Source organism: Martes martes (genome assembly GCF_963455335.1).
Source record: "Martes martes genome assembly, chromosome: 9".
NCBI classification, from domain to species: domain Eukaryota; kingdom Metazoa; phylum Chordata; class Mammalia; order Carnivora; family Mustelidae; genus Martes; species Martes martes.
Window position 1 is genome coordinate 23,121,205 of NC_137896.1, and position 12,017 is coordinate 23,133,221.

At 46.5% G+C, this 12,017-nt stretch overlaps 1 protein-coding gene across 1 annotated transcript in view; it reads left to right on the forward strand.

The window, feature by feature from the left end:
- The first annotated feature begins 8,514 nt into the window (after nucleotides 1–8,514).
- Nucleotides 8,515–12,017, forward strand: part of GSS (glutathione synthetase) — a 29,083-nt gene continuing 25,580 nt past the window's right edge. The window contains exons 1-2 of the mRNA XM_080813372.1: nucleotides 8,515–8,588; nucleotides 11,720–11,854. Of these exons, the coding sequence (XP_080669498.1) occupies nucleotides 11,726–11,854 (129 nt within the window). The 5' untranslated portion in view covers nucleotides 8,515–8,588; nucleotides 11,720–11,725. The remainder of the gene's footprint in view (nucleotides 8,589–11,719; nucleotides 11,855–12,017) is intronic.

The following is a 12,017-nucleotide window of genomic DNA, read 5'->3' on the forward strand; positions in this document are numbered from 1 at the left end:
TTCCCTGGAGATTAATCCAAGTTGTTGCCGACATCAATAATTTGTTCCTTTTTGTTACTGAGTAGTAGTCTATATTATGGATGTACCATAGTTTGTTTAAACTTTCACCTGTTGTGGGGTGCCTGGGTGACTTAGTGGGTTAAGCCTCTGCCTTCGGCTCAGGTCATGATCTCAGGGTCCTGGGATCGATCCCTGCATTGGGCTCTCTGCTAGTGGGGAGCCTGCTTCCCTCTCTATCTCTGCCTGCTTCTCTGCCCACTTGTGATCTCTCTCTCTGTGTCAAATAAATAAATAAAATCTTAAAAAAAAAAAAGTTCACCTGTTGTAAGATATCTGGACAGCCCTCAGTCTGAAGTGCTTGTCTTATCACCCATGTCCTAGAGGGGTCAGGCCACCCACATCCTCCAAATTCTTGTTCATCTGTCTAGGGACTTCTTAAGACCTGGAGATGGGCAGATCCCACTTTGCAGCCCCAGCAGTCAGTATAGAACTTGGCACAGAAGAGGGGCCTGCCAGAGGGACTGTGTCCACTGGGTGGAGGCACCAGCCTCTCAAGAGCCATCTTCTCCAGGGGCCTCTCACTCTTCCCTGGATCCCCTCTTCACACCATGACCATGTCTCTCACCCATCCAAGCCTGGGCAAGCCTCTCCTTGATTTGCTCTCCTGGGTTTAGCTGAGCCTGGCTAACAATACAGTATAGTGCTTACAAGTTCTGCAGCCAGAGAGCTGGAGTGGAAGCCCTCAGTTACTCTGTCTCTTTGATGCCTTGTTTGTCATCACCTGTAAAGTAGGAATAATAATAGCACCTACTCCACCGGAATTAAATGAGACAATACTCATAAAAAAAAGGCACAAGGCCTCACACATAATAAGGATATAATATACAATCATTACCCTTCTTTTTACTATCCTTATCATCACCCCCAAACTCCATAGAATAAACAGGAGAAATACATAACCACCAATATAAAGACAATGAGAAGGTTCTCAAAAAAGGGTCATTCCCAAGACTGTAGGACCCCATTCTCATTCTTACATAAATCCCTCCTGGCTTCTCTCTCTCCAGCTCCTTCCCTTCTTGGGGAAAGTTTGGGGAGCTGGAAGGACAAAACTATAGCCTCCTCCTGGAGAGAGGTTCCCATCACGGGTGTCAAGGTGACAAACACCTTCTCCCATATACAGAGTTGTCAGTCTCACCCAACACTTCCAAGCTCCAGAGTCTTCCCACGAACAGCCCGCACAGTGTAGGCCCAGAGCCCTGCCTCCATTCTAGCCACAAGCTAGAGTCACAAGGGTCATTCCTCAAAGACCTGCATTCATTCTGCTTTCACACACCTGCCCATGCAACCGTGTAACTATTTACTGAAAAATACACTTTGCTATTAATCCGGGAAACTCCAATGAAATATCATGCCATACCCACTAGGCTTGCTGAAAACAAAAAAGCCTGACAATACTGAGCCTTAGTGAGGATGTAATTTTAATCCAACAATCTAGCAATTCTAATATACTGCTGGCAGGCGCGCAAATTTATAAAACCACGTAAAAGAGATATTTTGTATTATCTAGGAAAACTGAATATGCTCATGACCTTCAACACACTGCACAAGGAGGCACATGTTAGTTTACCATTTGTAATCATAAAATACTAGAGACAACCCAACAGACCATTTACAGGAGAGAAGGTAATGGAATGTGGCTTTTATGCAGTGAACCTATAGAGCAGTGAAAACGAATGAACTAGTTACCCTTATCAACGTGGATGACACTCCCAACATAAGGCTGAATGAGAAAACAAGCTGCACAAGAATATATACAATGGCTCAGTCAGCCGTTGGCTCAGGTCAGGATCCCAGGGTCCTGGGATCCAGCCCCGCATTGGGCTCCCTGCTCAGCAGGGAGCCTGCTTCTCCCTTTCCCATTCCCCCTGCTTGCCCCCCCACCCCGGCCTGTGTTCCCTCTCTTGCTGTGTCTCTCTCTGTCAAATAAATAAATAAAATCTTAAAAAAAGAGCATATACAACGTTATTAGTCAAAGTCCAAAAAACAGGAAAAATAGCATCGTTTAGAAACACACACCTAGTAAGAGGATTAAGAATGCATAGGAAGGACCTACATCATATACATAATTAACTATATACATACACAAACCATATACAACCATATACAAAAATTAACTAAAAATGAATCAAAGAGCTACATGTAAGAGTGAAAACTATAAAACTCTAAGAAGACATAGGTAGAAATCATGGTTTTGGATTAGGTGATAGTTTCTTAGATGTGACACCCAGACCACAAGCAACCAAAGAAAAAAAAGATGAATCGGACTTCCTCAAAAGTAAAAACGTTTGTTCTTCAAAGGACACTATCAAGAAATTGAAAAGATGACCCATAGAATGGGAGAAACGACTTCAAATCATATACCTGATAAGGGTCTCATGTCCAGAACATATAAAGAATTCTTACAACTCAACAATAAAAAGACAATCTAATTTTAAAATAGACCCTCTCTTTCATGAATTGAAAGAGAAACTGAGTCAAAAAGTAGTTTGGGAGTAGAATGGTGGTGGCTAAGGGCTGGCTGCAAGTGGAGAATGGGGAATTACTGTTTAAGGGATACAGTTTGAGTGGGAAAGCTAAAATAGTTCCAGAGACAGATGGTGGTGATACTTCTACAACAACGTGAATGTACTTAATGCCACTGACATGTGCCCTTAAATGGTTAAAATGGCAAATTTTATGTACATTTAGCTAGGATACATTTTTTTAAAAGATTTTATTTATTTATTTGACAGACAGAGATCACAAGTAGGCAGAAAGGCAGACAGGGGCGGCGGTGGGGGGGGGTGGCAGGCTCCCCGCTGAGCAGAGAGCCTGATGTGGGGCACGATCCTAGGACCCTGGGATCATGACCTGAGCCGAAGGCAGAGGCTTTAATCCACTGAGCCACCCAGGTGCCCCTAGGATACATTTTTTAAGTTAAAAAAAAAAAAGGGTAAAAGATGGGAATAGACAAAGGAAATATACAAACAGCCGAGAAGCGCTGCTCAACTCATCAGTCATTAGGCAAATACAAGTCGAAACCACAACGTGACGCTGTTTCATACCCACTGGGATGGTCATAATCAAACAGGCAGATAAGAAAGAACAAGAGGTAAGGATGTAAAAATTAGAAGTCTCAGACATTGCTGGTGGAAATGTAAAATAGCGCAGCCCCTTCAGAAACCAGTCCGGCAGGGCCTCCAAAAGTTAAACGCAGAATTATCCTGTGAGCCAGCAAGCCCACGCCGAGATTTATTCCTGAGAGAATTAAATACATCCACACAAAAACCTGTACACAGAGGTTCACAGCAGCATGATTTATAATAACAAAAAGTAGAAACAACCCAAATGTCCACTGACAGAGGAACAAAATGCAGTGTCTCCACACAATGGAATACCGTGCAGGCATAAAAGGAATGAAATACTGGCACATGGATAAACCTTTAAAACATAAGGCTTAAGTGACAGAAGCCAGACACAAAAAGCCACATACAGGAGTCCATTTAGATTAAATGTCCAGAATAGGCAAATCCAGAGACACGAAGGAAAATTAGTGACTGCCAGGGACTGGAGAGGGGAATGGGAGAGTGTCCATTATAGGTTTCTTTCCGGGGGGATGGAAAAGTTCTGGAATTAGAGAGTGGTACTGGTTGCGCCATCTTGTGATTATATTAAAAACCACTTAACTGTACACTTAAAAAGGTTAGATTTTATAGCTGATGAACTATACCTCAATAAAAAAATTACATAGAAATAATAAATACCGAATTCAGGAGACTCTTTATCCCTGGGAAAGTGCAGGGACACGTGAGGCCTTCAGCTGTATTAGCAATGCTTTATTTTGCAAACTGGGTGGTGGGAATATGGGTGTTCGTTACACTAATCTTTATACCCTTCCTGATGCTTTCATAATAAATAAAATTTAAAAGTATTTACTGAGCATCAACCTGGACCAGGCATAGGTCTACCTGGATATTACAGTGGTGGGTAAAATCAGATCCCATCCTGCCCAAAAGTAAATGGATAAGAAGTAAATGGAAAAGAGGGGCTATAAGTCATCTCTCCTTTCTGGGCTTGTTTCTTCATGGATTAGTTTATGTTTTTAAAGTAACCTCTATTCCCAGGGTGCCTGGGTGGCTCAGTTGGTTAAGAATCTGGCTTCAGCTTCAGGTCAAGATCTCAGGGTCCTGGGGTGAGGCCCTGCATTGCCATGGTAGGGCTCCCTGCTCAAGGCGGAGTCTGCTTCTCCCTCTCTCTCTGCCCCTCCCACTGCTCATGCTCTTTCTCTCAAATAAATGAATAAAACCTTAAAAAAAAAAAAATCTCTACTCCCAATGCGGGGCTTGAACTCACAACCCTGAAATCAAAAGGTACGTGCTGTACCAACCGAGCCAGCCAGGCGTCCCTCCTTGTGGATGAAATGAGAGCTGGACTAGAAGTTTGTTAGTAAAACGTCTCCGAGGGTACTGGGGGGCGGAGGAGTGTGTCTTCCCTTTATCAGCCCAGAGTTTCAAGAATTCCTTATGCACGATGAGAGTACAGGCCTGGAGTCAGCCCTGGTGCCATCAATCATCACAAGTGGGCCTAACGCAAAGACCAGCTAAGTCTCTATTTCTTCTCAGTAAAACAGGGACAGTAACTTCTCCCTCCCAGGATTACAGTGGGGGTGTAAATGAGATAACACATATAAAGTGTCTGGGACAGGCCTGGCATACAGTAAATCCCCAACACATGGGAGAGCCCTCACTGTGATTCCACAGGCATTTCCTGAGCAGCACTGCTGGGCCAGACCTGTGCTAGGAGGCTAGAGGACAGAGGAATTCCACTCAATGGCCAGGCGATGGCCCCCAGCCAGGTGGGGAGACAGCCTCATGAACAACAATACCAGGCAGGTGAGGTCACTGCTAAAAAGAGACAGCAGCCACATGCACAGATGCAGACCACGGGCACTGCAGACCCCGGGACGACAGAGCTGTCCCAATCAAGAGGCCCAGTACAGGCTTGGCGAGAGGCCCGCACCGGCGGTGGGGGAGACACATACAAAGCAAAGGGACTAGCCTCCGTGCACACTGCGAGGTAGCCCTCCTCTTTCACCTAATTCAGATTCAAATGTTCCCACAAACCCCAAGAGCAGAGACTTAAAGGCAACTTTGGGAGGCCTGAGCTCACGGTACCTCCCCAGATGCAAATGTGGGAACACAGTGGCCGACAGTGGGAAGCTGCGTGATCTCTGGCAAGTCAGCGCACTTCTGCAAGCCTGCAAATCCTCCAGCTATAAAACGGAGATAACAGTCCTGATGTCACAGGGGTGTGGCAAAAAGAGAGACAACAACTGTAAAGCCATTAACCAAGTACCCGACACAGATGAATAAAGATTCGTTATAGTTAGGAGGGAAAAAAACAGATTGCATTTTCAATGTGAGGGCAGTAGGATTCAGAGAGGTGAGAAGGCTTGCCCATAGTCACATGGCCAGTTTGGGAGTCAGGATTTGAACCCGAGTCTGACCCATCAGAGGCTCACTGCATCATAATCTCCCTCTGCTCCAGAATTTTCAGCAGACTCGCTGTAGTCCACTCAGTGGAATCTATCCTTGCCATGGAGTAGGGAACTAGCAAAGGCGTGAGGCCAGAGAAACCTTGGGCAAGTTCTCTAACCCTGGGTCCCTTGATCTGGGACCCCCAAGTGGGCCCAGGGAGGTCTGTGAATTCCTCCACATGGTTTGCAAAAAGCTTGTGTCTAATGGAGATTCAAAGGAGTCTATCACCTCAAAAGTAACAAACCACTGACTTAACCTCATTTGGCAAGTTTTCTTACGTACCCAAAGGAGACACAGTACCTACCTTAAAAGGCTTTGAGGGGATTAAATGAAGTAGTTTATGAAAAGTACCTGAAACATCTTAAGCTTTCACCACATGTTGATTTCCCCTGCACTCCTCTCCCCAGCTGATTTCTATCATTGAGCAAATGTCATTGAACATCTACGCAGGCAGATTATCATCCCAGGTGTTGGTGATAAAGTGGTAGACAAGACAAATACCGTGCCTGTTCTCATGGAACTCACAAGGTGGAAACAGACAAAACTAATAATTTCACATACTAATAAGTGCTATGAAGAAAATACGTAGAATGTGATACTGAAGGGGAGAGGATGGCATCTAAGGAAGAAACATGTGAATGACAAGAAGGAACAAGTTATGCCAAGATTTAGGGGCAAAGCATCAAGGCAGAGAGAGCAGGAAAGACAAAGCCTCGCTTGAAAGACCCTTGGCCAGGAACCCCTCACTCCCAGCTGCACCACAAATTGAGTCCCCTTGAACAAGTCACAGAACTTCTGAGGCTCAGCTGTGACATCTACAAAATGGGAAGAAAGACACCTTACCTGCCACAATGTGAGGGGACTCAACCAAACGGCTGTTAAGGTCTGGGATCTTCCCCAAGTCTCACCAATAGACACCTGATACTAGTCATTTGGCACCCATCCTGGAGGTGGGGAACCTGTACAGGGAACCCTGGGTCATGATTTTTTGACTTTTAATTTCATGCTCCACTAGAAATAGTTTCCTTGGTTCCTGGTTAACATAGTAGACTTCTCCTGCCACTTGGGGCCTATTACAGTAACCACTGCTTCAGACTGTCCCCCAGGCACAAAAGCAGACAAAGGAAGGACATCATGGAAACACTGTTGTGCCCATAACCAGACTACCTATTGTTCCCCTCCCGCCAAAAAGATAGAGGACTCAGTCTGTCCTGTAGACAGAGAATGTACAAGCTGTACTTATAAAGGGCTGGAAACATCCTGGCCCCTGGGTTAGGCCACTGATTTATGATCATTTGTAGTTCTCCCTCCTGCACATCTCTTTAATCTGTCCCCTCCTCTCCATCTCTTCTGCCACTGCCTCACACCTTAATGCCCTCTGAGCATGCTCTCTGGGCTTCCAAACCATTAGCCACATTGTAGCCAACACCTAACACATAAAATAGACCCTATCTTTCCCCAGCTCAAAACCCTGAGACAGCTCCCCATCACTCACTGGACATATGCCAACCTCTTTAACGTGGAATCCAAGACTCCCTCTCCAAGACTGAGCTCCTAAGCCTGCTCAACCCCCAGGCCCTCCTCAGTATCTGTACCAAACTCCTCAAGGTCTCTAAAAAGAGTCAAGCCACGCTAAGAATTATTTGCCTTTGCTATTTCTTTCTTTTTAAAGATTATTTATTTATTTATTTGACAGACAGATCACAAGTAGGCAGAGAGGCAGGCAGAAAGAGAGGGGGAAGCAGGCTCCCTGCTTAGCAGAGAGCCTGATGTGGGACTCAATCCCAGGACCCTGGGATCATGACCTGAGCCGAAGGCAGAGGCTTAACCCACTGAGCCACCCAGGTGCCCCGCCTCTGCTATTTCTGTTCTTACTACTTGGAACACGGTCCCCCTTCCGGACTCTTACCTCCACACTTACTTCTTTCACTGCTTACACAGTCCTACCTACCCCTTAAAACCCCAAAACCCTTCCCTGATTCCCCAGAAAAGCACTGTTTACCAGTCTACCTTCTTCATCAGATGTGAAAGCTGTGAAAGCATGACTCTCTTAGTCATGGTTAACTTCCCCAAGCCTAGACTGATAAATTCAGGTTATTTTAATTAAAATTCATATGTGGTGCTTCACATCGAGAAGATCCTGTCATAACCCAGAAAGAAGGAACAGTTAAAAGAACTGGAGGGCTGCCAAGAGCTAAGGTGGAAATAAGGAATCAAGAATCTGCATTCTCAAAAAAAATTGCCCTAGATACTGACACAAATGATCTTAGACATTTTGAGAAACACCGTGTCACCCTCAAACATTCCCAACTTAAAAACTGCTGGAAAAGGGGCACCTGGATGGCTCATTTAGTAGAGCCAGCGGCCCCACGTTTGGTATAGAGAATACTTAAAGTATTTTTTTAAGTTGCTGGAAAAATGAAAATGCTTTTTTTTGTCTCTACCGCTTCTCCAGCAGTTTTCCTGAGGTTCGAGAAATCAGGTGGTCTTTTCTGAGACTCAGCTGCGCGGAAAACAGAAGCCTAGGTTCCAACACTGGCTCAGCCTAGAACGTTCTAAGTTACCCTGCGCCGGTCTCTGCCCCTCTCTGGATCGCCCTTATCACACCTACCCCCACAGTGCGTCCCCGAGGTAGTGACTGTCTCATTCTGGGTATCAGTTTCCCCATCTTACAATGGACTTCACCAGCTCTGACGCCCTACAAGCTGTGCAAACCCTTAACTCCGGGCCGACACAGCTTGATTCCGGCCCTCCTTCCCAAGGTCCTGTCCATCTGGGTCCAGACGATGAACCCCTAAAGCCAAGGCTGCCCTCACACGGACTGACCCTTCCCGGCCGCCGTCCAGCTCCCCAGGCACCGGTCTCCTCCCCCACCCTGCTCTTTTCCCCACCCGCCCCTTACAGGAGCGATCCGCGCATGCGCATTGGGTCGCACAGAGGCCCCGCCCCCTGGACCGCGGGTGACTACGCGAGGGGCTTGAGTACCGCGGAAGGCAGGACGACGAACTAGTAGGTTGGGGAGCGACAACGGCGGCCGGCAAGGGCCACGTTTCCTAGGGAGGATAGATGTGAGGGAGGGGTCTGGCCAATGATTGGAACCCTGAAGGCAGAGAGATGTTGCAACTCAAACTCATCGTGGGGAAGGGGAAACTGGTGTCCATTGAGGGGGTTGGGCTGGTGCGTGTTGATCCCAGATTTCCCAGATCTTCTTACTCCCGATCGGGCCGGTGTCGGAGACAGGGTACTGGTGAGCCAGAGACGGAGTTTAAAAAAAAAAAAAAAGTGGAGGGACCTGGGAGCGATTAGAACCAAACTTTGGTGTGGGAGCGAACGGGCCCATGAAGTGGGGCAAGCCTGGGCAGGAGACGGGTGAAGTTGCCCCAGGCCTCACGCAGGCACTGGCCTCGCCCTCGGGATAAAGTCCGACTGAATTTTCTCGTGGGCGTTTTAAGACTTTTGTTGATCTGGTCACAGTCTGTCATTCATTCATCATTCATTCATTTCACATTCACTGAATACAGTAGTAGGCGGGCAGGTAGAGAAGTGATTAAGACACACAACTATTCCTATGGTACAGGGGAAACTAGTGGTTTGTAGAAGCCCTGGGTGGAAAGCAGGGACAGCTTCTGACACTGAGTCATGAAGGATAGTGAAGAGTGGTGGGGAGTGTTCCAAAAAGAGAAGCCTGCAGCACATGCCTAGCCTGGGAGCAGGAGAGAGGCAGGTGTATCCCGGTCAGTGAAGTTAACCTCATCTGAGTCTATTTAGTGTCCAGGGAGGAGATGATGGTAGCCGGAACGAAGCTCCTGACAGCAGAGGTGGAGAGAAATCAAGGAATTCAAAGCATTCTATATTTAATAGAAACTACAGAATTTGGGGAGACTGCGATTTGGGAGAGAAGTATGTATAGGCTTGAGTGCTTGGGTGGGATTCATCAGAGAAGGAGCAGATATGTGGGGAGACAACAACAAATTCTACTCTGGTTCTGCGGAGGCTCCCAGTTAGCGGTAGGTCATGACAGTTTGGAGGTCAGGAAATCACCAGTGTGAAGGTATAGATTAGAGTGTCCTCAGCAAAAAAAATAAAGCCTCAAGGGTGAGACTGTAGAATGAGAAAAACAAAGGGCCCAATCAGTACTTTACTTAGTGGTTATCTTTTAAGATTATTTATTTATTTGACAGACAGAGATCACAAGCAGGCAGAGAGGTAGGCAGAGAGAGAGGGTGGGGGGAAGCAGGCTCCTTGCCGAGCAGAGAGCCCCATGCAGGGCTCTGTCCCAGGACACTGGGATCGTGACCTAAGCCGAAGGCAGAGGCTTAACCCACTGAGCCACCCAGGCGCCCCCTTAGTGGTTATCTTTATGTCTTATCTCTCTGTGTCCCAAGTACCTAGTCTAGGGCCTGGCATTAGACAGTGTTCAGTGTTTACCAAGTAAACAAGAACCCAATGGCAAACAGAGATGTTGGAATCCCAGAGTTGTGAAGAGATGGGGGCTAATGGAGGGTTCTGTTGCTCTAATGCCAGAATCATGGGTTCTTGTCCCGGCTCTGCCACCAGCCTGCCGTGTGACCTCCTTACAAGTTTTCCACCTGTAAAGTGGGTAAAGCCAAAAAAGAAGTTCCCATGTTTAGAGCTCCAAACCCTGCTAAGGAACTATACACAGATTTTTTTTTCTCATTTATCCACATGGCGACCTTATTTATGGAGGAAGTAGTAGTATTATGGGTTCAAACCCAGATCTGACTGAACCCAGAGCTTTATTATGACTCTATGACTGCCCTTATCTCTGTTGTCAGGACCCTCTTGAAATCACGTAGTCATTTTCTTTCGAAATGTTGTGCTGAGGCCAACAGACTTTCGTAATTGGTTTAGTGCCTGTTCTGCTATAGGGAGGGGGAGGTGGAGCTAAATGTGATGGAGGTTCCTTGTTCTCTAGCTCCCTTTTTGGGGACCACCGAGCTGGATAACCATGTTTTTTTCCTAAAATCCAGTAACAATAGGGCAAAACAAAATGAATGAATGACCGGTGTTTCCAGATTTTTATTCAGATCTTCTTAAATCCTTGAGGCCTACTGCAAAATCAGTGAGTATCAAGGTATGAGTTGGTTCATACCCATATGTCTCTGGACAGCCTGTTGGACTCCTCCTGCTATTATATTGGGCACTTGGGTTTTCATTGTTTCTATCCTGCTAATGTGATTTCTCAAAAATATTTTGTCTTGGTGCTGTAATGATAGATGTCCGTACAAGCAATGTAGTCATGTCCAGCTAGTGAGTTTGCTTCTGGTTAGTATAAGGGAGGAGTTCACCGTAGCTTCATTTCATAGTATTCTACAAAGGGTTTCTCCTACCCACCCCTCCCATTTGAGATCTGCCAACATGGGTTGTGAGCTAGAAGGGAAAATTCAATTTTTTTTTTTTTTTTTTTTTTTAAAGTAGGCTCCATTCCCAGCATGGAACCCAATGCAGGGCTTTAAATCAAGACCTGGCTGAGATCAAGAATCAGATACTTTACCGACTGAGCCACCCAGGTGCCCCAGATGGGAAATTAATAATCTATTACATGGTTTTAAATTTGTTAAAAATACAGAGCTACAAAACAAAAACAAAACAAAAAAACCCAAAAAACCTTCCCTCCCCTCAAACCTCTTGCCTAAGAATCTCTGAGTGAGGCCCAGGAATTCGTATTCTTTACCAGGCTCCCCAGAATATTCAGCCAGGTTTGGAAACCACTGGTCTACTCCATACGCCTTGTTGCACAGGTAGGGAATCTGCAGCTACAAGGGGAAGGAACTTGCCCCAATCACCTATGACATTAGTGCCTCTTTCTCCAATGAAAAGCACTGGGCTGGGAGTCCTGAGACCTGGGTGCAAATGCAGGTTTTACTACCGTTGCCTTGGGCAAGTCATTTCACCTCTCAGAGATTCCTCTTCCTTACTGTGAGAATCGTGCTGTCCTTGTGTTAGGAACCAAAAGAGAGAGCGACAGTGGAAGTGCTTTGTCAAGCTTTGCATTCTGCACTCATGCAAGTTAAGAGCTGCCATCCAGTGTTCACTCCCCTGTACCACACCGCCGGTTTCATAGGTTGCTGGGACCCCGGGCATCTATCCCCAAGCCTTCCCCTCTCCTCCTGCTGCAGGTTGGGATGGCCACCGGCTGGGGGAGCCTCTTGCAGGATGAACAGCAGCTGGAGGAGCTGGCGCGGCAGGCCGTGGACCGGGCCCTGGCCGAGGGAGTGTTGCTGAGAACCTCACGGGAGCCCAGCTCCTCTGATGTAAGCCCCTGACTCCTCCCCACAGCACCGACCACACCGCTCTAGAGCCTAAAGCTCATTATCTGGTCCCTGCCAGGCTAAAGGCAGCTCCTTTCTGTCCAAGACATCGCTTTTCCTTTGTTTAATTTTTTTCAATAACACAGTTGATCTCTAAATATATGTA